At 45.7% G+C, this 25,144-nt stretch overlaps 1 protein-coding gene across 4 annotated transcripts in view; it reads left to right on the top strand.

Annotated features, from left to right (window-relative positions):
* The first annotated feature begins 5,336 nt into the window (after positions 1 to 5,336).
* The window catches only part of rtn4a (reticulon 4a), a 31,072-nt gene continuing 11,264 nt past the window's right edge, over positions 5,337 to 25,144 (top strand). The window contains exons 1-3 of one of the 4 annotated variants that reach the window (XM_041947121.1): positions 5,337 to 6,138; positions 14,385 to 14,438; positions 16,950 to 18,830. In XM_041947121.1, coding sequence (XP_041803055.1) covers positions 5,565 to 6,138; positions 14,385 to 14,438; positions 16,950 to 18,830 — 2,509 coding nt within the window. In that variant the 5' untranslated portion in view covers positions 5,337 to 5,564. Of the gene's footprint in view, positions 6,139 to 14,384; positions 14,439 to 16,949; positions 18,831 to 23,047; positions 23,205 to 25,144 lie in introns of those variants that run through there. The other 3 variants (XM_041947116.1, XM_041947117.1, XM_041947118.1) reach the window with 3 other exon arrangements.

The following is a 25,144-nucleotide window of genomic DNA, read 5'->3' as shown; positions in this document are numbered from 1 at the left end:
ACTTCTACACTGTGGTATTACTACTTTTACTTGGCTAACAGATTGTCCCTCCTCTGTTAAAATGTGGGCAGCTTATGTTTTGCTAAAACTGCTGTTTTAAGATTCACACACAGTGGAGGCTGCAGGGAGGAGGAGACAAGCTGAACCCGTCTTGTGGTCTGAAATGAGCTGATCGGAGTGCAGTAGCGTGTTTGACAGCAGGTGTGAACCGGAACCAGCAGAGCAGCGGCAGGCTGAACTCACAGTGACTCAGTCGTCTGCGTGACTGAAGCTGCTGGTGAACCTGCAGCAGCCTCCAGTCAGCTGCTGGACGGAAAAACTGATTAATTATATTTTCTCAACACCAAACATGATATTAGTTGGCCCTGAGTACCGTCTGCAGGTATTCATTTCAGGCTATCCAACCCCAACAACCTCCACCAGTAGGGGGGGCAGCCTGTCATTACTTTCCAACTCGCTGCTGTTGTCAAGCTTCAGATTGACTCATGCTAAGTCTCTTGATCCAAAACAACACATCATAATTCAGTTATTGGTTATATTTTGTACCGCTGCTGGAGGCTGCTGCTGCAACCTGGAGGCAACACCACCACAGGGTTTACATCCTTTTAGGGTCGTGAACCACGTGAAACAGCTCCTGTGTGATTGTTAGCGGGCTCCGTTCTCTTAGATAGATAGATAGATAGATAGATAGATAGATAGATAGATAGATAGATAGATAGATAGATACAGTAGATAGATAGATAGATAGATAGATAGATAGATAGATAGATAGATAGATAGATAGACTTTATTTATCCCAAGCTGGGAAATTGCAGTGCAGCAGCAGCATTACACACAGTGAAATAAGTGAAAATAAGACTATAAAGAACAAACTATACATAATAAAATATCAAAATAGCGAGCAGTAAAAACATTATATACATGATAATAAAATAGCAAAATAATAAACAGTAGTAATTAAAAAGTATTGCACAAAAAAAATGGTGTTCCAGGTTTTCACATGTTCGTTTATTTTCTCTCTGTCTCATTCATTTTTAAACACAGCAGTGTTCTTGTAATATTACTCCTTCATGGATGTTGCACACCTGTCGTTGTCCACCTGTCTAAGCAGAAGAGGGACATCTGGCACACCTTCACTTTCTTCCAAGGTGTGAAGTCTGAAGAGGTCAGAACTGCAGCAACACCTCAAGTATAAAGAACAACTTTACTGTCAGACCTGCTGTCACTCTTCACCTGTCCACCAGATGTCTCACCTGACTCCCTCAGTCACCATTCACATGTCCACATTCTCAAACCATCCCCACCTGCCGACACACCTGCCTCTCACTATCTCATCAGTCCTTCAGTGTAGAGAACCAGCTCAGCCCTCTGATCCACAGTTGAGGTGAGTTGTTTTCGGTTTTTGAACCTACCTGGCCATCCTATCAGAGCACAGAGCTGCTGTGCCCTGCAGGTATGATAATTAGAGCCTCCCTCCACTCAGAAACATGCTTTTCTTATTGTTCCTTCCTCCTCTTGTTCCTTTCAGCTTCAGTTCATTTTCAGATTCAGTGCTGAAGAGAGAAAGTTCCTCTGAGCTCACCTTAGTTTAACACCTGGACTTACCTGCAGGATTTATGACATCATAACCACTTGGCAGCCAGTCGTGGTCCAGTATGAAACTTGAACAGTGTGATGTGGAAACTTGAAATCTTCAGGTCAGAGACACTGAGAATGGAGTCGTGTTGTGTCCAGCTGATGAACGTTTGAAATGAAAAAAGTTCCTGGAGGTTTCTATGAGGATGAAGCAGGAAAATAATGTCGAACCTGTTTTAGACCTTCAATAACTTTGTTTTCTGTCTGCTTGTTTTCAGTTTGTGAAAACAACATTAACATATCTTCACCTTTGAAGATGATTTATTAAAATTATTAGCAAACATGAGCAACATGATGATTGATGAGGAGTCGTGTTTGTTTCACCTGATGAACGTCAGTCCAGTAATTCTCTCTCTTTGAGCTCTGTGTTTGGTCTTCTCCAGCTCTTTACTGCTAAATGCTGCTCTATGTCCACCAGCTGCTCTCTGACTGAGTCTGCTGGTTGCTGCTCAGCAGGTCGTCATCGGAGGCTTTTTTCAGCTTCTTCTTCTCTGGAAACGATGTGATGAAGCAGAACAGCGAAGTCGTGTCTGACAGATAAACTATGAGCTGAAAGTCTCTTTGAAGCTCCTGAAGCTGAAGCTGCAGGTTCAGATGATGATTCTCTACCAGAGTCTCCAACACGCTTGATTTGATGTTGTCATAAAAACATTGATTATGGCCTGGAAGAGCTCGAGCTGTGCTCTGCTGCTGTTTCAAAGTACAAAACTGCAGCGTTGCTGTGCAGCAGGTGCAGTAAAACTGATGGAACACTAAAACACTACAATACCCATGAGCCTCAGCGGCGATGCAGATAGAAAGACCAGAATTTCAGCTGTTAAAATCATCTTTACAAACTACAACAGCAAAATCCTGCTTTTACATGAATGCATGAGTCATTATAATGTAATGAGATGAGAGTTAATTTAAACACAAGATCCTTGTACTCAAAAAGAGGATTCATTCTCAGTGAAGAACCTTGGAGCTCTAATCTGCCTCTATACCTGCCAAAGAGCAGTGATTCCTAACACGTCTCTGGGGGTCATCAGGTGGATACCTCCCTTCAACGGTGTTTCGCCTACTTAGTCCCACGACACCTCCAGGAGGCTAGGCGGTTAACTCTGGAGTCACCCCACCTAGTGCCAGTTCACACTGCTCCTACACAATCCAAACAGCACTGCCACGTTCAACTGACCCAGAGATGCTCCAGCTAGTGGCCAGTACCGATGCTACCATTTAGCTAATGCTAATGCTAACCGCTAAGAAGAACAGAAGAAGACAATACAGTTCCGATGCAACCATTTAGCTAATGCCAATGCTAATGCTAAATGCTAACCGCTACCTGCTAAGAGGAACAGAAGAAGACAATACAGTTAGATTCACCTATACTGCTAATGTTAACTGCTAGCTGCCAATGCTAACTGCTAAGATGCTATCGTACTACCACAGCTTTAGCTATTGTTAGCTGCTACAATGCTAGCACAGGCCTAGATGCCACATCTAACTGCAAATTGCTGCACTACCATCATCTACCCCTGCCTCTAACCAACTGCACCAATAAATGCAGGGTGTGGGAATACAAACCCTGGTTCGGGTAGGGGGTAGAAAGTAAAGAGGTAGAGTCAAAGATGAAAATAGGGATTGGATACAGACCCTTGTTTGGGTAGGGGGGTAGAAAGTTTAGTGGAATAGTAGACGATAAGATGAATCAGACGGAGCTGGACTGGAACTTTAGACCTTGTTAACAGACTCCCAGTTTCTCAGCCACGCACTACAACATGTGCACCCACGTCTTGGCTTTCATTTCCTGTGTCTTTAAATAAAGTACTCAGTGTGAGATACCATGAGGGACCTCCTGTCCTGGTCCCGGTGTAAAACTACACCTTCAGCACTCAGCTCAGAATAAAAAGCTGCAGTCTTTCAGTCAGATTAGTTTCTGTATTTCTAAGCTTTCAGATTCTGTCAGTTATTTTTCTCTTCGTCTTATTATGGACTCATAAAAATCCCTTTCGTGGACTCTGTGAGGTTGCAGAAAGATTTCTGACAAACACATTTCTGGTTGTGGCGGTTAAACCTGTGACCGTTTCCCTCCGACTTCTCGCCGTCTCTCTCACATCGTCACATGTAGGTCTGCAGCAGCCATATATACTCACAGCCATATATATTCATGTGTTATATATAGAGCCGGGCCTGTCATCAGTATGCTGTGTAACTCCAGATCTCAGACTGAAGCTGATCTCCCTGATCCTCTACTACAGCTTCCTGTTTTCCCCCAACACCAACATTTCACCTTCAGTTTTCTCTGAAGAAACAAACTGGAATGTAAAATGTAAAAGACTACCCACTCCTTATTCAGCTTTTTTAATGGTTGTGTTCAGGGACTCACAGCACTTAGTTCATGTAAAGAGAAGATCTGGGTCTGCTTTGGTTGCACTGGGACGCTCCCAGGTCCTGTTCAGACCTGCTTGGATCCAGATGCTGCTCATCCAGTATGTTTCTAGATTTTGTTGAGTCAGACTGCGACTCGTGCGGTCGCCGAGTCTCTGAAATGCACCTCAGGTCTCTGCTGAGTGAAGGCTGAGCAGTTATAGGACAAGACATTTGAGCGTGTTTCTGTCTTTGTTGCTGTTGGGATCTGGTTTAATCAAAATGTTTCCAGCTTCAGTCTGTGTTTTATTAAGGCAAAGACCACAGGTCAGAAAAGCTGCCCACAATTTTAAATGTCATCCAGTTTTACAAGCAAGCTTGAACTACAACTGCCAGGTTCCCTGAATGCAGCATTTCTCTGAGGGCTTGTGAAACTGTGATTAGTCATCCTCGGCTGTGGCTGTGTTGCCTCAGGAGGTTTTCTGTATACCTTTTTTTAAGCGTGCCACATGTGTCCTGTGGTGGAAAGTTACTCCATAGATTACTCAAATGCTGTACTTTAGTGCAATTCTGGCTGCTTGTACGTTACTCAAGTACTTCCATTTCAGCTCCACTACATTTAAGAAGGAAATGTCGCGTTTTTACAGCATTCGTCAATAGTTTTAGTTGGTAATTCATTTCCATTTGATTTTGGATAAGCTCTAACCATCGACTAAAGCGTTCCACCGAGAGTTTTGTCGCATTCCCCCCACTTCCTGTCATGTTTCCACAATCAAATCTCTAATAAAGACTTAAAATCTTTAACCTAATCTGTACATTCTTCAATTTAAAACATCAGCCTGTACATAAAGCAGTTAGAACAATATCCTCCATGAACAGCTTCAACATTACTGCTGAAATGTTAGCCGAATGCAGTTTAAAGCTAATAATCAAACACACGTTGAGGGAGCCTACGAGTACTTTAGGTTTTGATAACTGAAGTATGTTTTGTTGGTAATGGGCTACTTGTGTACTTTTAGTCGGGATTTTGAAGTATCACCTGTGGTATTCCTGCTGAGGTGAAGGTGCGGAGCACTTGTTGCATGTGTTGCAGTGAGCAGCAGGAGGAGTTACGTGGAGTTCTGTTATGTAAGAAGCGCCCTGCTGGAGCAGGAGCTGTGTCAGAGCAGGAGGACCCGCTGAACCCTCTGCTCCTCTTAACTTTTACAGATAGTTTGATGGAGGAGGCGTCCAGCACGCCTCCGCTCCGCTGGGAGGGTCCGTGTCCACTTTGACGCTCTCTGATTGGCCAGAAGTCGTGTCAGTCAGGGGCTAAGCCGCAGGTGATTGGTCAGTGGAGTTCCGCTCATCTCCTTCTCAACTTCATCGTGTCCATCTCAGACTCGGGTCCGACTCTGTGGCGACTGTCGTGTGGCGCACTTGTCCAAGTTCGTCCGCTGTGAAAAGCAGAGTTACCGGAGGGAGTCCACGGTGCGGTTTCACGACTCACCCGGCTGGAAGTTAGCTACAGGAGGCAACCGACCCCCAAACTCACCGGATCTGAAACTTTTTTCACCTCAGAAGACAGTTTTGAAAAAAGAAAAATGGCAGACAGCGTGGAGCACGAAGTCTCTTCCACCACTGCTCTGTTCAGTGAGGCCGGGCATCACTACCAGGCCGAGCCGGACTCCGAGCTGGACCAGCCCAAACAAGACCTCTTCAGCGTGGATGATATCGTGGACTTGGTCGGCGGGGCTCAGGACGCCTTGGACCGGCACATAGCTGAAGATAGTGCGCCACATGAGTTCACAGAAAGCTCCTTCGCTCCTCCAGAGGACCCAGTAACGTTACCAGAGCCTGTCCACGTAACGGAGCCGGAACCGGTGTCAGTGCCAGAGGTAACGTTAAAGGAACCTGAACCGGAGCCTGCGATTCCAGACTCCACCAGCCTGGCTTTTGTTCCTGATACCCCCTCATTTGCCGAGGAGCCCGAAGTCGCCCCCAGAGCCGAACCCGAGAGTACGAAGATCGTACCGGAGCCACAGGCTGCCCCCGAGCCAGAATCTGCCCCGGAGAGCGACGCCCTCCCAGTGGCTGAACCCCGGAAAGCAGCCCCAGCCTCCGCAGAGGCAGCAGAGCGACCTGCGGTGACAGAGGAACCACCGGCTCCGGCATCGTGTGAGTGTCTGAACGGAAAAAAGACGATTAATTAATGCAGGCGAAAGTTTTTAGCGATTAAAGCAGATAAAATATTCTGATTTTTATCTCCCGCCGTACAGAAATGCAGCTAAACGGGATTTTGACGGTATTTTTCCATCTTCACAGTTTAACGTGTTCGCTCATCTGAACCGGGTTAGCTTTGTGTGCTTGACCAGGCGCCGCCGGGGAGATAAATAAGTGAGGTGAAGCGCCACATTTGTGGGTTTAACCAGCTTTGTTCACCACAAAACGTGAACTTTATTCGTGTTTAAAATGTCATTTCGTACATGTTGTGCAGTTATACAGGTCCGTCACGGGGAGGTTAGCCGGTTAGCGGGCTAGTGATGCTACCCTGAGGGCAGCGGACGGTCTTCATCGTGAAGCTGACCTGCTGTCTGACAGTCTGATGTGCTCTGAATGTGAAAACTGTACTTTGAACCAGGAAAAAAGAAGCCATGTCGGCTCTTTTCGCGCAGACTGCCGCTGAAGGAGCTAACAGATTAGCCTCGCTTCGCTGTGTTGTAGAAATGCGGCCCACCTGTTTTGACAAATAAACGGCAGGAAGCATAATGTGAACTGTTGACTGGACGAGCTGGCATTGCATCATTTAGACTTCGACCTGCATGAACCGCTTGCTCCGTTAACCCGGAGTCTGTCATGCATTTTCATACGTTTTACAGGAGGATATTTGTTTGTTTAACCGTTGTAGGTGTCATTATTGTGTCAGACTGAGCAGCGCCCATCTGCTCCTCGCCTCTACCCGCTGCGTGCCCGCTGTTGCTAACGTTTGTTGCTAACCAAGTTCCATTATCGGACAGACTCGTCCCTTGGTTTTTGTCAGTTCAGCCTCAAAAGGCAAACAAAAAAAAAAAAACACGCGTTTATGCGTTTTGATGTGCCCAGGCTGTATCACTTCCATGTAATACAAAGCTCAAGAACAGGACAAACGCCCGATGGTGTGAGGTTTCTCTTGACCGGTTCTGTTATCAGAAATCAGGCTGACTTGAGTGCTCCGATGTAAAATGGCGTTATAACATAATAGTTTGTTAATCCGAAATCTCGTAATTCTCCTGAAGACGAGGCTATGTGGGATGAACGTTTACATTTAGGCGGATTAAAGAAAGGAGGTGGCAGGTTGGACAAGGGACGTCCGATAATGGAAGCACGGTTAGCAAAGCGCGGCGCACCAAAGCTGTAGCCCGGAGATTAGTCACAACAAAGGAATCCGCTGTGCGTCCACTCCCTGTCTGCTCCCCAGCCTTCCACACCGTCGCCAGGCTAATGTCACCGCCTTAAATCACTGCTGTACTTTTTTTTTATTCTGTTGCCAGCCTGCTTTCAGTCATTCAACCCCCATCTCCACCCAAACCAACACCCTCAGATCTGAAACCAGTGCAGCTGGAGAGGCCTGTGAGCCTCCCTGCGCCCCTTTAGACTGCTGTCACTGCTCTGAGAGCTGTTGAAGTGGCGTTTTCTGTGATGTTTGTCCCGATGGTTGTTTGAAGAAGTGTGTATTCTGAGCGGATGCTGCTGCTGCTGCTGCTGTTGTTTTATTGGGATGTAGCAGGTAAACAGGCCCCACTCGCCTCCTCCTGGCAGGGGAGGCAGCCAGCAGCCAGGCAGGGTGGGGCTGCCTGGCAAGGCCACTGATGGAGGTGGATAAACCGGAGCTCCAGTTAAAGCATCTTTTCTTTTTAACTAATTCTTTGATCACATATTTCTCAAAGTAAGGTATTGTGAACAGAAGAATCAGATTGATTAATCGATAAAAAAGACAAATATTTTCATAATTGATTACTCTGCTGTGCTGTACGATGTTTTTTCGTTGCTTTATGACATTTTATAGACTGATTAATCTATTAATGGAGAAGGTGATTGGCAGTTGAATTGATAATGAGTGTAATTGTGGTTGCAGTCCTGGTTAAAACCCTTTTATTGTCAGTACTGGCAGTCATGTGGTTTTAGCACCAGTATTGAACATTTTCGAATAAAACCCCCGTAATTAGTCTGTCACATTAGTGTTGTTGGTCATGCTTTGTCAATTAATGACTTGGAAATAAGGCTCAGCCTCATTGTCTGCGTAATACCCTTTGCAGGAAACAGTAATAGGATTTGGCAGCCTGATGACCACACCTGCATCTCTGTTGTCTTTCTGCAGTGTTTCTCTGAACGCTGAGTCCTGCTGCGACTTCACATCACACAGATTCATGTCGTCACCCTGAAAAAGGTGCTTGAAGTGAGTTTTTTGTGCCCTCTGTCCGTCCCGTCGGGCGGCGTGACTGACGGGCGGGTGACTCGGCCGGCGCTCGGCGATCACCGCCGGCCTACATCTTATTTTTGGGTCACCTACATCCGTCAGCGTGTGTTTGTGAAGAGCTCGTGATGCGGTCAGGTGGATTAGATGGAGAGGGGAGATGTCAGACACACAGTCACAGAAGATTAAAGCTGCGCGTGTGTGTGTGTGTCCAGTGTTGTTGTTTTCTCTGTATCCTGGTGAAGGCCGGACATTAGCGGGGTTAAGTGCTTCAGAGTCAGAGCCCTCCCCCCAGAGCAGCGACACCAGGCTTCGATCCGGCTTCGCCAACACAGCAGCTGGCTTTTCAGTCTAGAAGTGATGCAAACTCCTAAATATGAACCACGTGTTAATCTGTTTTTAATCTGGCTTCTTATCGCTGTGATTGGTGCAGAGAATTCCAGAGCCGCGTGGTGAAAGATGAGATTAGTTTTGTTGTAATGATTCATCACTTTACGGCTGATTTTAGGGCCTTAATGTTCTGAATGAGGTTAGAAAATCAGCCGTTTTATCCATCAGCTGAACCAGTTTAACCAGCAGGATTGATTGATTTCTTTATTTTCGTGTCATGCACACAAATGTGCCCAACCCACATTTACAAGACACCAATATACTGACACTGCAGCAATAAACAATAATTCTGCTGCTGTTCTCAAACTAAATATCTTGCCTTCTATTCCAGGCCCGGTAAAGACATTTTGCCATGAAAAAGTTTCCCCTTCTGAAACATAGTTCAAGTTTTTCATGGTCATCCAACCAGAAGAAATCAAAATAAACAGAAGAAGTCTTATTGAAAAGTCCCTCTCTGATATCTGCATGTACAGGACAGTAAAACAGAAAATGAACCTCATTCTCAAACAAAGTCTGTCCTTCTCTGGAGGAGCATTAAACCCCCCAGTCTCTATAGCTAATGGTAATGTTCCTGAGCGTAGCTGTGCACACAGGGATCTCTGTCTTTTGGTCCTTTATAAGACAATAAGCTCGTAATTTTGGTTTATACCAAATGTCAACAGACCATTTTTCTATAAACGTAAGGAACGTATTACTCCTCATCTCCTGAATATCACAACATAACCTATTATAGAAAATAAATGATGAGTTATTCAAATGAAATAAAGATTTTCGCTCATTAGCCCAGGGGTGATGATTGGAGATGCTCCAATTAAATATCTTTTTTGTGATTCTCTGGTTGGGCATCTTCACCAGTCTATTCCAGAGACGAAGCATTTGACATTTATGTCTGATGTTTGGAGGTTTCCATCCCACATCTCCAGTAAAGGCCAAGACAGAAGCAAATTTATGGACCCCCAGAAATGATCGAATTGCTCTCTGATGCACTGTGTTGCAACATGTATGTTCCTGGAAGCCCCGAACACCAGAAGCAGAGTCGGACAGCGGACAGACTCATGAATTGTATAGTTCTGTATAAGTATGGAATCCTAAATTACCACAATGCTTTACTTTGTTCAGTACAGATCCCAAAGCTCTGCCTGCTGACTGAGCTACAACATTAACAGCAGGAAAGATTTCTTTTCTCAAACATGAACAACAAGGCTTCATTTTAGCAGAGTAAAAAAATCTTTTTTCTGTGATTATAATTGAAACAGCATCAAAAAATGGTGGAAAAAAATGCCACACACACACACATTAACAGCCTTAACGAGCAAACTAATGAATTATCTTTATTTACGCTGCACTCGTTACAGCAGAGGCATGTTTAAGATGCGTCGCAAATTTTATCGTAAAGCCTGGCAGCAGGGGTAAACAGCGAGCGTGTCTCTGTCCACGGGCTCTTCACTAACCCTGATCAGTCAGTTCTGTGATGGGACTGTTTGTTCTCTGCTGTCTTCAGCACCTGAGGTCGTACATGTACACATACAGTATGCACCTCAGCTGTGTAGCTCACCTGACATCACTTGCTCTGTCAATTGTACAGGTGAGCAGTTATTACGGGGGGGGAACAACATGCAGGTCAGTTTGGTTTTGCTGGAGGCCAGTTTCTCTCTCGCTCTGTCGTCTCTCTGCACACAGGAACAGATTGAAATAAAGAAACAAAGCCGAATCACAAAGTGTAGGGATTTTTGCTGCTACAGTCACAGACCCCCACAGACCCCCACAGACCCCCACAGACCACACAGACCTCCACAGACCACACAGACCCCCACAGACCCCCACAGACCCCCACAGACCTCCACAGACCTCCACAGACCACACAGACCCCCACAGACCTCCACAGACCACACCACACAGACCCCCACAGACCCCCACAGACCCCCCACAGACCACACATCCTAGTGAGTCTTTGTTAAATGTGTTTTTTGTAGACGGAGGCTGCAGCAGAGACGTCGGTGCAGGAACCAGAGTGACCTGTCCAGGTTAACCGTTAACTTACTGACAGGTTTATAGACAAAGCTAAGATTGATTATTCCGTACTTTTTTTAACTGTTGTGTATTTTAAACCGACAGGAAGCAGAGCGTCGTACATCGAGTTCTTTATTTTACAGGATGGCAGCAGGTGAGTCGCTGTCCTGAAGTCGTATATCAGCGTCGAGCTGTGAGGCGTCCCCGGGACACTTATAGCTGAAGGAGGAGAAAATACCTGAGCGTGTAGAACAGAGGGAGAGGTCTGACTCCCGCTGAGACCACACGCCCCTTTGATTCATTAGCAGAGTGAAGATCCAGGTGTGACGTGGCTTCAGCTGACACTTATCTTCGTTAATTTTGTGGTTCAGTTGTTAAATGAATCAGTGGATCTTCTGTCTCTGGTAGAAGTCCTCCAGTTGCTGCAGTCATGTAAACTTTTAACTGAGGACAGTAGAGGCTCCTAAAAACAGTCCACAGGGGGGGAAACCTGATCCGGCTCTGCTGATGTCTCATGTTTTCATCTTTTTTAGATTTATGAGCTTATTGAACGGCGGCTAAAGCACAAAGAACATTGAAGCGCTGCAGACTCGTCATAGTGACCGTGCAGGCCTGAACTATGGAGCTCGCTGTCAGCGCGCACGATTAGACCGAAAGCGCGTTAATTTCCACTGACGGGTGTGTCGGCCGTAACCCGAGCAGGACCGCAGCGAGCCGGGCCGAGCCGAGCCGAGCCGAGCCTCGGGTTACTGATCTTTGCCCTCCTCGTGTCAGAGGGCTTAGTTGGATTAATTGCAGCATGTCGAGCTGAGAGCAGGTGCAGGTTGAAGAGCTGGTTGAACAGTTGGAGCTGAATCTGTAGCTTCATGTCTCGCGAAGGTTCAGATCTTCCTGATGAAGATTTTCTCCATTTACACTGTTGTTGTCGCCTGATACTGAGACTATAATTAGACATTTTGATATTAAGATAATTAGACGCTTGACTTCATAATCTGGTCTTAAATCATTCTCATGTTTTGTGTTTGGAAGGATGAAGGTCGTATTAACCAATCAGCTTTAAGAGTCTTTCCAACAGACATCAATGAGAGCAGCAGCCGACCAGTTCATCATGTGGCAAACAATTTTTAACTCGACTCAGTCCAGAAAACCCCCAACATCAATCAAAACCAGGTTCCTGCAAACCAAGACAGGAATCATCTTATTCACCTAATAACAACAATAAAAATAACCTGATTATAATTTAAGACCTGAGAAGCTGTCCTGAAACTCTGTTTGAAGCCGTTAGCCTCCATCTGGTAAAAAGTTACCGTGGTAACTAATTTCTGTAATTGATCAGCAAATTGAGTAAACTGTGGAGGAGAGTCTAAACCGCCTGCTGCAGGTTTAACGTGTCTGCAGCCAGAAGAGGTGTCTGTTCTTCACAGCTATGTTTAGATTAGCGCGTGATGTTCACTCTAATCTGGTTACATTTGCTCACGATGGCCCAGTTACCGCGGCGCGTTGTCTGTTCACCAGTAACAGGACTCATTTTGATACAAGCAGGAAGGAGCTGAAATCATCTCCTGGTGTTTGCATCGATCACAAACACATAAGAAACGTCTGAGTCGAAGCATCGCTACAAACGTGGTCACTGACTTGGTGTGAGAGGCAGCCTGTTGCATTAAACTCTGGATGAGCTGTCGAACAGGGCTGGATTATCGCGGAGCTGATGTTTGGCTCCAGCTGTTTGAGGCTCACGCTCACAGACGGCCGCTGTGGTTAAACGTGTGTTTAAAGTGTCTTATTGGTTCAATCCTGCAGGTCTTCTTCATGGCTGGAAGCTAAACCTCGACAGCAGAGGTAACCCAACAGAAACGGCCTGATAAGAATCATTTTGGCCCAATAAATACCAGATTATAAAAATCAGCATTAATTTGATTCGACAAACTGATTCTCTGAAGCTTCGGATCTAAATTAGGACAATAAATCTGATCAATCAACAAGCTCGACTTCTGCAGATTTTTGACTGTGATCGTCAAAGCTTGATTTTTGTTCTTTATTCTCATAAACTGATTATAAAATCTGAAACTTTGTTCATCTCTATGACAACAACGAATACGCTTCATTATATTAACCTGTCGTTAAAGGATAACTTTTGTTTTTTACAACCTGGACCTTATTTGTAGCATTAAATACGACCATTTACTCCCCCAGACAACTTTGGTGGCATTTGGAGTCGTTTTGAAGAAATTAGCCCCAGAGGAGCGGCGCGTATATCCGTATAATGCGAGTACTCGGGGCATCCATGCGCAGCCTCTATATAACACATAATCTGCAGAAACTCGTTCATATTCCAATATTTTGTTCTGATATGCTGGTGCTATTCCCCTCTGAGCCGGCGGTCGGCTAGTTTAGCTGTAGTTTGGCACAGCTATGCTTCGTTATTGTGTATTCGTAGCCGACCGCCGCAGAGTCAGCCGTGTTGTGGCTGGCTGCTCGCAGCGCCCGGCGTTCGGTAATGACATCATCCACGTCAGAGGTAGTTGTCTAGAGACGCTGGATGTTGATAACATGCCACCACGGGCTGTTGTTGTTGTTGTTGTTTGTTGGATTATCTTTATATTCTGATATTTATAGAGTTTAGACAAAGAGAAAGCACCTGAATATGATCCACCAACATCTGGTCCTGTATCATTCAGAGAAGGAGGTGGTACCATGTAGAAACTTGCTTCAGGTCAGTTCCATAACACAGTTTGAGTCATTATTCACGGCTTTCTGCAGTTTTGTAGTTTCCTGCCACACAGAACAGAACAGGCAAATGGTTAAAGGACCAGAAGCGTCCTGGTTTCTGCATCCTGTCCTTCATTTCATTCATCTCACTTTGCCTTTGTGCACCGTCTGTTGGTAAGCTGAACTAACAGGAGCTCAGGATGAAGTTTTGGCTTCACTGAAGCCTCGCCGACGTGTCAGAATGAGCTGCGGCTACGCTTTGGAAGTATTTGCTGCATGACGCGTTCATATGATTTGGATTATGTGATTTACACGTCTGGCTCTGACTCGGAGCATGTGTGCATCGTCTTGTATGTGGCGGAGGTTGTTGCTCACTTCAGTGAAGCATGAGCACCTCCTCCTCATCGCAGGGGGATTCTTCCTCCTCACGTCTCATGTGACAGCTGCCTCTCTGTATGCTTTCAGCCTTCTTTACCGTCTCCGTAGCAAACTGTCATGTCGTCCTATGACAGTGACAGTCTGTCTGTTCTGGCCCCCCCTTGTAAACTATGCAAACATGCAGGGTCTCTTCAGCCTGGTTTCATACTGAGCCTTAGTCCTGTGCTCACTTGTATTGTGAAATTAGGCTAAGAACACCCTGCAGGACCCTGTGTGCCCCCCTTTGGCTTGTCTTATCTGATGTAACACACAGAAGCTGTGATTAAGACGTCCCAGCTGAGAGTTTCACATTAAACTAACTCATCATGTAAGTTCAGGCTCATTTGTGATAGACGGGATCTCTGTCTTTTCTCCTGGTCTTCCTCTTCTGGGCTGACAAACTGACTGAATTCACTTCCTGCTGCTTTCTCTGCTTCTTCCACAGATGTACCTTCTCCTTCTAAAGCTCAGCCTCATCCTCTGATGCAATTCCCTACAGGCAAGTCTCCTCTGCTCGCTGTGTTTCCCCGTCCTCGTCATTTACTTCCTTTCATCCCGTCTTTAGTTTATCAGCCTCCTGTTTGTCATTGAAGTGGCAAAAATAACCCATTGCATGCATAAGCTGTATATTTTTGTCAGCGTTAACAGCATTTACGTAGGATGCTTGTGGATTTGTTTGAGTATCTTTGAAAGACTAAATTTAACGTGTGACTTGGCTTGTGTTTGTGTTGCATTGTGACTCACGTGTGATTGTAGAGTAGACTGACATGAACTCACATGAGTATAGATGTAGAGGAATAATGATTCTCCTCAGTGATTGACGGGCCTGAAACAATATCGGTGTTCATAATATTTTGACAAAGGTCTTTGAGAGGAATCATTATCTGCCGTCACTGAACAGTCTGTGTAAGACACACTGGGCATGGTTTATTTGTGCCAGATCTGGGGCAGGAAATGATTTTACCACCATGCGTCAAACCATGGTGGTATACCCCCACCAGACAAATGCTGTCAAATGTTGACTGTGGAAGGTGGTCTGCTCTCTGCCTTTGTTGTCATCCTGTTTGATCCCAAAAAACATGACTGACTATTAAAGCTATAAATGTAATAACGGTTTTAAGAGGTTTTCCAACACTGAAAAGGTAGATTTTGATTTTTATGCTGTGTTGTTGTAGGTTTGCTGCAACATTATACTCAGAAAATTGATTGCTGATGAATGAAGGGCAACACTATTAAGTAACTGGACATTACAGGTCCCAGTTTTATAAGAAACAAACTTTTGAGGCAGTGAAGATCAACGAGTCCACACTAGAGAAGAAGTCTGTTGACCCAACTTCACACTATGGTTACTTCTGGTAACCTGGTCAGGTGTGGCCTGTTGTACATTTGATTCAAGATTCAATTCAAGATTCAAGATTCTTTATTGTCAATGAAATTTTCATTGCAACCCCCATGTTAGAAACGAGACAATAAGAAAGATAAGAAAGATTAGAAAGAATATAATTAAGATAACTACAATAAAATAAACCAACGTGCAATAAAAATATTCGTAAATGCAATTAAAAATATACCAGAATGAAAATATACTAAGGCAATAAAATATACTAAACAATAAGCAATAAAATATGCCAGATATATCAGTGAAATGTGCCAACAGAATAAAATATACCAGTGGAATGTACTGACAGCAGCTGAAATATACTAAAATGTATATAAACAGTAAACAATAAATAATAAAATGTACCAATTTGACTACGCCTGACTGTTGCACGACAGTGCAGTGGTTGTCAGTCCTGCTCTTAGAGTCCGTTTTAAAGTGTTGTATATTACACAGTTAACTGCAGCTGAACACACTTTACAACACAACTACCACATGTAACTGTGACTACACGATCAGCTATCAGCCAATCATATTATTGCTAATAATAGTTTCAACTTCCGAATAAGAGCCGGCTGTATTTTTATTTTTTATTTTAGATGACTTCATCCAAGATTAACAAATCAAGCAAAAGTTCAAAGAACCAGATTAGCTGGATGAGAATTAATAGGCTAACATGTTATCACGCTAAAATACTCCTAAATTAGTTAAGGGAATATTAAGAACAGGGCTTAGATGCTCTAAATGAGCTCTTGATTAGCTAATCACCGTGGCCAGTTTAATAAGTGGACGGAACTGGTCTGAAAGTGAAGCCAATGCAGAAGTGCCTTAAACCTGCATTCTGTCTGGTGGCCAGCAGAGGGCAACTGCAGTGGTTGTTAAAAAAAACCATCGAATTGTGTGTACGCTCATGTGAAAATGGCCCTACTTCTCACTTGATTTGTTACCTCAGTAAACGTTTTCCGAATGAGTTTATGGTTTCAATCACTAGTTTCAAGTCTTGATGTTCATGTTCATTTTGTAAATTAGGGTCCCATTTACAATAAAACAGACGATAAAGCAGGGTTTGATTGTTCAAATATGGTCACTACTGGCTAAATCAAAACAGCGATGGCCATAACGCCAAACTGGAGGTTTCCAACAGCAGTCCATAAGCGACTAGGCAAAGTCACGGTGCCCCCATCTGCTATTTACAAAGTCTATGATGAACACGCATGATTTAGCCACCAAGGTGTGGTCCCCAGGAGCAGGACTGAGAACCACTGCCGTCGTGCAGTACTGCACAGGGCGTGTAGTATGTCATCACCACTAGCTGGCAGCACAAACGTGATTGTTAGACTTAGTTTAAAACTACTATTTTTCTTCTCTCCGGATAAATGGCAAGAAGTTACATGAATATGTGACCCCTTTGACAGGTTGATATAATGTTCATACTGTCAGTCTGTCAGAATAAATACAACTGACGAGTGATTAGCCAAACTCTGTGTGAACGGTCTACCAGCCACAGCTAACCTTTTTGCAGCACTTGTCTGGTCCTAATGGTCCTCCCCAGGTGTGGTTGGCACTGTAAGGAATGGAGTATGTCTTTGATATGTGCTGTATTGCATTCTCCCTCCTCCCTCTCTACTCAAGCACTTGGGCAGAAGGGTGATTCCCCTGCTCCCATCTCTCCTCTCTCCCCTCTTCACTCCCCCGACTCTCTGGAGGAGCTCTCTCTGACCGAGAGTCCCAACCAGCCCCCTACTTCGGGATCTGCCGCACCCTTGGGTTCCTTCTCCACTGAACCCCCCACTACTCATTCCAAGGACATGCCTTGGGTGGGTGAAGAGGGTGGCACTGGACCGGGCCGTAGTCAGAATAAGGAAGACCTTCTAGATCCATTAGCTGGTCCTTACCTGAGTTTAGGGAAAGACCCAGGCCCTCATAATCCATGTGAAGACAGCGGAGTTTCCTTTTCACCTGAGGAGAAGCTGATTAGCTCAGACAGGTCCTCCACTGGCCCCTCCCCTGTGAACCCCCAGACGATGGTCCCTGAGTCTCATCTTACCTCCTCTAACCCAACAGAGCACTGGGATTCACCTTTCCTAGCATCTCAAGACAACTCCAAGGTCTCCATGGATACCTTCTCCAAGGACACAGCTCCCATTAGCTCCTCCAGGTATGAGCAGGACCTGCACAGCAACCAGTCTGATGAAGATGATGACCTGATGTATGAAGTGAAGAAGAATAATAACCCATTTGAGGGCTTTTCCCCACTGGCAGACAGTGGCTACTCCCATTTTGGAGACTCCAAGCCTGACAGCAGGGCCTCAAAAATGTCAGAGAGTCCCACACCAGATCTGGTCCAGTATGGCCAGACTGGAGAACCCCAGGATACTCCACCATCTTTCTTAGAAGAGGGGAAAACATTTGAGACGAGCAAGATGGCCACTGATTCGCTCATGCAGTCAGTGAGTCTGTTCCCATCTGGTCTTAAAGAAGATGATGATGAAGAGGAAGAGGAGGATTCTGCTCTGCCGCCGTCACTCCCAGACATCCTGAAGTCTTCTCCACTCAATCCTGACAAAATCGACTCCGGCTCCTCAGAGGGAAGCCCGGAGGAGCAGAGTCCCATTCTTGAACGGAAGATGATGGAGTCGCCCAACCCTCCGATCAATCTGTCAGCTAACAACCCATTCGCCTTTGATGCTAAAGTGTCCCTGCTGAAGGAGATGACCGAGGAGATGGAAGTAAGAGCGGCCGACAAAGCAAAAGGCGACGATGACAAAAACTTTGGTGCATTTGATCTTGTCAAAGAGGCGGAGGAAACCACTCCCACTAAGGTCAAGGAAGAGGAACCTGTGAAGATCGAGCAGAAAGATTGGTTTTCAAGCCACGATTCTCCCGAAATGACAGAAACGTTTGAGCCACTTGACTTCCAGAGCAAGAAGACCCCCACTGAGGACTCCGATTCAGAGTCGCCAACAGCAGACTCCCTGTCTCCAGTCCTGGAAGCCATGGCTAAGAACCCCGCCAGCTTCCAGGTGGAAACGGAGAAGAAGGACCTGACTATGGAGGTGGAGGAGCCAGAGGTGGCCGAGGAGGTCTCCGAGCACGAGGTCTCGTCTGAGGAGTTCGAGTTCATTGAGCGACCACCCAGGGGAGTTATCGATGAGTTTCTCGAGGCTCTAGATACTTCCAAGTTTGCCTCTGCCAAGCCCCCAGAGATCCCTATGGATGATGATCTAAGCTTCGGGCAGAAAGATGTGGCTCCAGTTTCTGCTGCGCCTGTGACAAATGTAGCCCTGCCCCCCGAGGTTGAACAAGAGGCTCCAAGTCAGAGCTCCTACCGCCTCCTCACCCAGGCCTCCCCCCAGAAGAGCAAGGCAGAGCTGGAGAAGCTCGACATTCAGCAGCCACCACCCCAAGTTCCCCTCACCCATTCCCCCGTCAGCAAACGAGAGGAGGCGGTCGCCAAGAAGAGCGCGGAGGGCGGCAAACTGTTTAAGATGCCAAATGTGAACATAAGAGCAGGTAAAATAAACCAGTTCTGGCATGGAAACCACCCCCCCCACATCCTCCTCAGTTCCCACTGGCACCTCCATGTTCATCGGCATTATTTTCACCCTCATGCTTTTATTCCCCTCGATTATTTTCAGCCAACCTGCAGCCAGTGTTCACTTTAGATCCCATCACTTCCTCCTTAGCGTCACCTTTCCTTTCTTGCATCGTCCCTTTTTGCATTTCGTTCTGAAAGTTTTAACTCCTGCATTTTGTACAGTGTGGTTTAATTTGTTCCATTGTGGTTCAACCTTTGCTTTCTCTGCATTTTGTGCATCAGAATAACATCACGCCCCTCCATCATTTTATTTTGCTTTTATTTTTTCATGTTAAGATGTGGTAAGTAAAATGCTACATTTAATGTTTTTTCTGGGCTTTTTTTCTGAGCTCCTTCTACGATTTTAAGGAAGAAAAATACACTAAAAGACCCCGACACCCACTCCCGACTGCATACACACTCATACACAGAGTGACCAACCACACCCTTTCCACTGAATCAGCTGATCACTCTGATTTATTATGTGCTTTCCATCTCTTCCACACCCTGCAACACACGGTTGCATCAGGTTTTATGTACCTGAACAAAGTACTGAATATCATTTAGTGATCAGCTCTGTGCCAAATAACTTGAGCTTTTAGAGGGTGTTGAACTTTCTATCCTCCAACCTCACTATTTACCTCATTATTTTACCTCAGTTATGTTTAAAACCAGAACATTTGGGTTCTAGTGGGAGGCTTTGCTGCTTTTCTCAGCTTTAATATCACAGGAAACCGAACTTCTTTGGGTTTTGTGCTGTTGGTCAGAAAAAAACAAGACATTTGAAGGCATCATGTTGGGCTCTCAGAACTTTTAATGGGCATCTTTCAGTTTTTATTTAATGTAGTGGTCAGTTGTAGCCATGAAGAGGATGTGCGTCCAGTTGGTTTGTGCCTGGAAATGTTGGGGGGGTTATTTCTTCTATTGATAAAAGATCACTCATGCAGTCGAGAAAGAGACCGCTTGATAAACATGATGATGCTAAACTAGATTTCGGACTTTCCTTTGATGTTATATCTAATAACCAGGGCGAGTGTGAAACCCAGTGAGGCGTCTCCTTCAGGCCTTTTAGAAACCGATGGATCGCCCCCGAGGCTCTCTCAAGACGACACACTGAGGCTTCGTTTTAATGGATGACTCAGTTTTATTTAAACTGATATCGATCAGTTAATATCCCCACACACTCACACACACACACACACACACACACACTCACACACACACACACACACTCACACACACACACACACACACACACACACACACACACTCAGAGCAGACAGGCACTGTGGAACTGGAGCAGTAGGACTTTGGGCCGAGCTGCCGACGCTTTAACTGCGTGTGTGTTGGAGGGATCTCCTGTTAATTAAAGCCTCCTCCTCCTCCCCCTCCTCCTCCTCCTGCTCCTCCTCCCTGCATTGCGACACTGGCAGGCCCACAAAGGGTTCTCCGACCCAGAAACCACTCAGCAAACGTTCTTCATTATGCAACTGGAGGCGCAGCGCTGCGACGTGAACATAAACCTCACAGATCGTCTTCGTCACTCCGACGGCAGCTCGCTTCGCTCGGCGCTTCACGCTGACGGATCGTTCTGAACGAAGTGTCCCAGACGCACTGATGATGCCACAGTCGTGCATATGTTTTACGTCCTCACACAGACGGCAACAAAAGGTTAATAACCTTTATTTTACTGATTGATTATTCTGCTCATTATTTTCTTGATTAATCAGTTTAAAATGTTCCATCAAGGCCAGTGACTCTTCAAACTTATTGTTTTGTATGATCATCAGTCCAAACCCAAAGATATTTCCTTCACGATGAAATATAAATCAATTATCAAAATACTTCTAGATACCAACTAATTGATTAATTGACTATTTGTTGGCACTGAAAGAGGTTTCGGTTGAATCTTAAGCAGATTCAGACATGCTGTACAAATTGGTACGTGATCCATTCATACTGTTAATATCTGGTTTTATTGAGTTACCATGGTAACTGGAGATTAAGTCTCAGTGACTGAAAATAACGCTTTTACTTTTAGAAAACTAACACTTAATGTTTGGTGATGTTTTACCAGATAACTCTTTCTGATCAGTGGTCAGAATGACTTCAGGATGATTAATAAGTAATATTTAGTTTAAAAAAATGTCATTAAATTAGGCATTTCAGGTGATGTAGCATTGGCGGGATTTTATTCAACTTTCAGCTGATCATATGTTCGAGTGATTTCATCAGCATGTGGTTTGATGCTGCTTTACATGGACTTTGTGAGGGAAAAATCATCACTACCTGACTTTGAAAGTGTAATTGTAGTCCAGTTTTAAACTCTGAGTCATGACTGTGTCATCGCCCCCGGCGGGTTACATCAGCATCACTGATGAAGGTGAAGGGTCACGTGCTGCTTCGTCCTCTCAGAGACAAACTTTGTACTTTTATGTAACCGTCTCTTTCACCACTGAAGTTCACCGTTTCATGAACTGCAGGTCGCGGGTTTGTCTCAGTCAGTGCGGCGAATGACGAGGAGCCAGCAGGTCGTCACTGGAGACGAGTCAGGCTCACATAGGTCGAGTAGTTAAGCAATCTGTCCCCAACTAGAAAAATCCTGACTAAGTCGTCAGCTAATTCAATACACTGATTTAAATATGCATTTCAGTGCTGAGCTCTTTAACTCATCTTATTTTTAATTTGATTAATTCCTTTTCTTGTACGTGGCCCTGTCTTCTACCTGTGGGGAATTAAATCAGGCAAAAGGGTTGATAAAAGCATGAAAACAGTGCATGCAGGTCATCAATCGATAGAACGTTTGATCGGGGGATAAGATTTATATTTTCTCTCCCTGTCAGTCTGTGCATACATTTGTAGCTCTGAGTTTTTCAGGCTGAGTTTCTCTGAATGGTGGAGAGTTTATAAAGTGAGTCAAACGCCCTCTGCTGGCAGAAGTCAGTCATTACTGCTCAGATGATCCGACTCTAACTCCCTGCTTTGGGCCAGTTCCTCAGACTCCACAGGCAGTGTAAACAGTGATGTTTCTATTTGTTCATGTCAGATAACTGTGATCACTTTAGCCTGCAGTCAGTCAGTGGTCTCTGTATTTGAGGAGGGTTTCTTTGTTCTGTCCGAGCTCTCGCTCTCCTGGTCGGGTAACCACCGTGTAAAAGCTTGTAAATCTTGGCAGCAGTTGTAAAATGAGCTAATTTGGCAGAAAACCAGCCATTATTTTGTGTTCTTTTCCATAAACTCCTTGTCGACAACAACAAAGGTGACTGGAAAGCTTGGACCACTTCAGCAGTTTGCTCCGATCCAAGTTCTTTTTTCTGAAGACCAAAAGCTGAACAAGAACTTTGATTCAGATCAGGAACGATCTGATCAATCAGTTGATTAGCTGACTGTTTCCCCTCATTGGAAATTAAATATCTGTAGGTTTTGGACTGTTGTTTTGGACAAATCCATTGTGAAAATAATTGTCATATTAATCGATGATGAAGATAATTGCTGCAGCCTTAAACTACCTGTTCACAGGTGAGCAGGCTAGACTGCGTTACAGAACTGAGCTTTCGGCATCTCGTTGTTTCGTTCCTGCTTCAGTTGAAAACTGCAGGTGTGTCTCTGAGGTTTTATTTTCTGTATCAGGCAGCATCAACTGAACGACAGAGATGGACAGAAGTCATTCATGGGCTCTGTCCCGCTGCTTCGTCAGCACGTCTGAGAGGAGGAGGAGGAGGAGGAGGAGGAGGAGGAGGAGGAGGAGGAGGAGGAAGTAGTGTGAGATAAAACATGAGGGAAAAACAGGGAAAGTGGGGAGGAAGTTAAAGAGGGGAAAAGGAAGAGAGCAGGTTGGGTGGAGGGAAGGGAGGGCATGCCAGAGAGCCTGAGCAGAGGAGGAGGAGGTGAGGTGAGGCTCAGGGGGAGGAGGAGGTGAGGCGAGCCGAGGCTTAGAGGGAGGAGGAGGTGAGGCTCGGGGGGAGGAGGAGGAGACGTTTATAGTTGCTGCGTCAGAGCTCTGGCAGCAGACAGTCAGCTGACAGCACGCCTGCAGGAAGGAGTTCATTCGCTTGCTGCAGTCGTCTCCCCCAGAGGAAGCCTTGCTCGGGTTCCCCCACCCTCCCTCTCTTTCTTCCTCCTCCTCCTCCTCCTCCTCCTCCTCCTCCTCCTCCTCCTCCTCCACTGCCTCCCGCAGCCGAACACACACACTGACTCAGTCACATCTCCGTGCCTGTGTGGAATGTGTGTTTGCTAATCGGACGGCATGGAGAACAACTCTGTGGACAGGAAGGAGTGCGAGCCGGCGGCGCCGCGCTGGAGAGAACAGGGTACACCTCCACCTTTCTGCCTTTGTCTTCCGCTTGTTTGACGGTTTCTCTGAGGCAGCCGCCGTTCACAGTGTGGACGCCGCTCGTCGCTGCAGGCTGCTTTATTGCTTTGGCTTCTTTCGTGCTGACTGGGGGGAATGGATGTTTGACATTGATGCTTAAATAAAGACGAACTCTTGCTCGATGCCAGTGGACGTCTTCCTCTGCTGGGTCCAAACACAGCTCACGCCAGCTTTAGAAACTCTGAGCCAAGAGATAACGAAACCGTCCGGCTGACTGCTGGACTGCAGAATATTTCCATGTGATTTCATGGAGCAGCCGGACGTGTTGGGTCTGAATAGTTTACTCAGTATTGGGGATGGTAGAAATGGAGGTTTGAGAGGTTCACTTGTTAATCAGGTTGCTTCTTTTTGTTAACGCTGTGGGTTGTGCCCCCCCCCGGCCCGCGTCCTCGCAGGGGCACGGCTGCTGATTTGACTGGATTGTCGCATGCAGGTCTCGTCCTCGGGCGACTGCAGCAGCCACAGAGAGGACCTTTGGACGGTCAGCCACTGTGACCAAAGGTAGACAGAAGGGGAGCAGGTGGGAGGGATTTGAGAGTGGAGTGACGTTTGCTGGCAGCCTAACGATTGGCCGGTGTGCCGAGGATATGCTAATGAGCTGGAGGAGAGTCAGGCCGGAGCTGACAGGCCTCGTTCTCGCTGCGTGTGACGGACAGACTGACGTGTTTTTGATCGAATGAATCAGGTTTCAGAAGCTCTGGGATGGTTTTGTGTTTGAGCGTCATGCAGCACGAGTCATTAGAGAGGAGAGAGCTGCAGATCAACAGGTCGTTAATCCGTCACAGGCACACAGATTATAATCCAGGCCACTTTTTGTCACGTTCGGTGAATATCTGCTCACGGTCTGCTCGCTGAAAACAAATCCATCGCTTAGCTAATCCAGATGTTAGGCGTTGCCTCTGCAACGCACATCAAACATTTCGTGCTTCCAGCTTCTCAAACATGAGGACTTAAGGTTTTTCCTTGTGTTGTACTCACCTGAACGTAAATGTCTCTGAGGGAAATGATGCACATTTCTCTCTGTCCTCTGACATTTTACAAACCAATGAATCGTTAAAGACTAACGAACAAATGCTCATTACAAGTTCCAGAAGGCCGAAGAGGCATCATCAGTATGAAACCCCAAAGATCTGCAGTCATCAGGAAGAAATTCACTGTTGGTGCGTTTTAAGGCTCATGCTTGCAGTTGTACTTCACATGTCGTTGGAGAAAGTTGTTCCTGATGAATTAAAAGTAGAGCGCCAACACGCTTTACGTCGTGGAAATCAACTTCTCGCCATCTTCTCTTAACTAGATGGCGGTAAAGTCATGTTTACCTCTAATGTTCAAGCTCTGTTTATGAATATGAAACTAAAAACTCCATGACTGAAGTGTCTGTCTGTCTGTCTGTCACACAGTGACAAAGCAGTATTTGGTGTGTGTGTGTGTGTGTGTGTGTGTGTGTGTGTGTGTGTGTGTGTGTGTGTGTGTGTGTGTGTGTGTGTGTGTGTGTGTGTGTGTGTGTGTGTGTGTGTGTGTGTGTGTGTGTGTTGGTCCGGTGTGTGTGTAAGAGGCTCTGTCTTCAGGACCGTGGTGAAATAATGGAGCTCTGTGTTGTAAGTCGGACTGATCACCACGTAACATCGTCATCTTTTTGACCTCTCACACACTCCCCCCCTCCCCGTCCAGACTGAGGTCACCATGTGTTAGTCAGGGAAAAGCAGCTGGACTCGGTTCAGTCAGTCACATGAACGAAGGGGCACGAATGAGTTTGGTGGCAGCAGAGCTGAGTCACAGCAGCTTTTCTCCACTTCCTGTTTCTGGCTCTACTTCCTGTTTGTAGCAGATGAGATGATTTGAATTTTGAAATCAGGTCGAGGACAGATTCACAGGACCGTT

Source organism: Chelmon rostratus, chromosome 11 (assembly GCF_017976325.1).
Source record: "Chelmon rostratus isolate fCheRos1 chromosome 11, fCheRos1.pri, whole genome shotgun sequence".
Lineage (NCBI taxonomy): Eukaryota > Metazoa > Chordata > Actinopteri > Chaetodontiformes > Chaetodontidae > Chelmon > Chelmon rostratus.
Note: the sequence above shows the minus strand (reverse complement) of the source record. Positions and strands in the feature narration are given on the sequence as shown.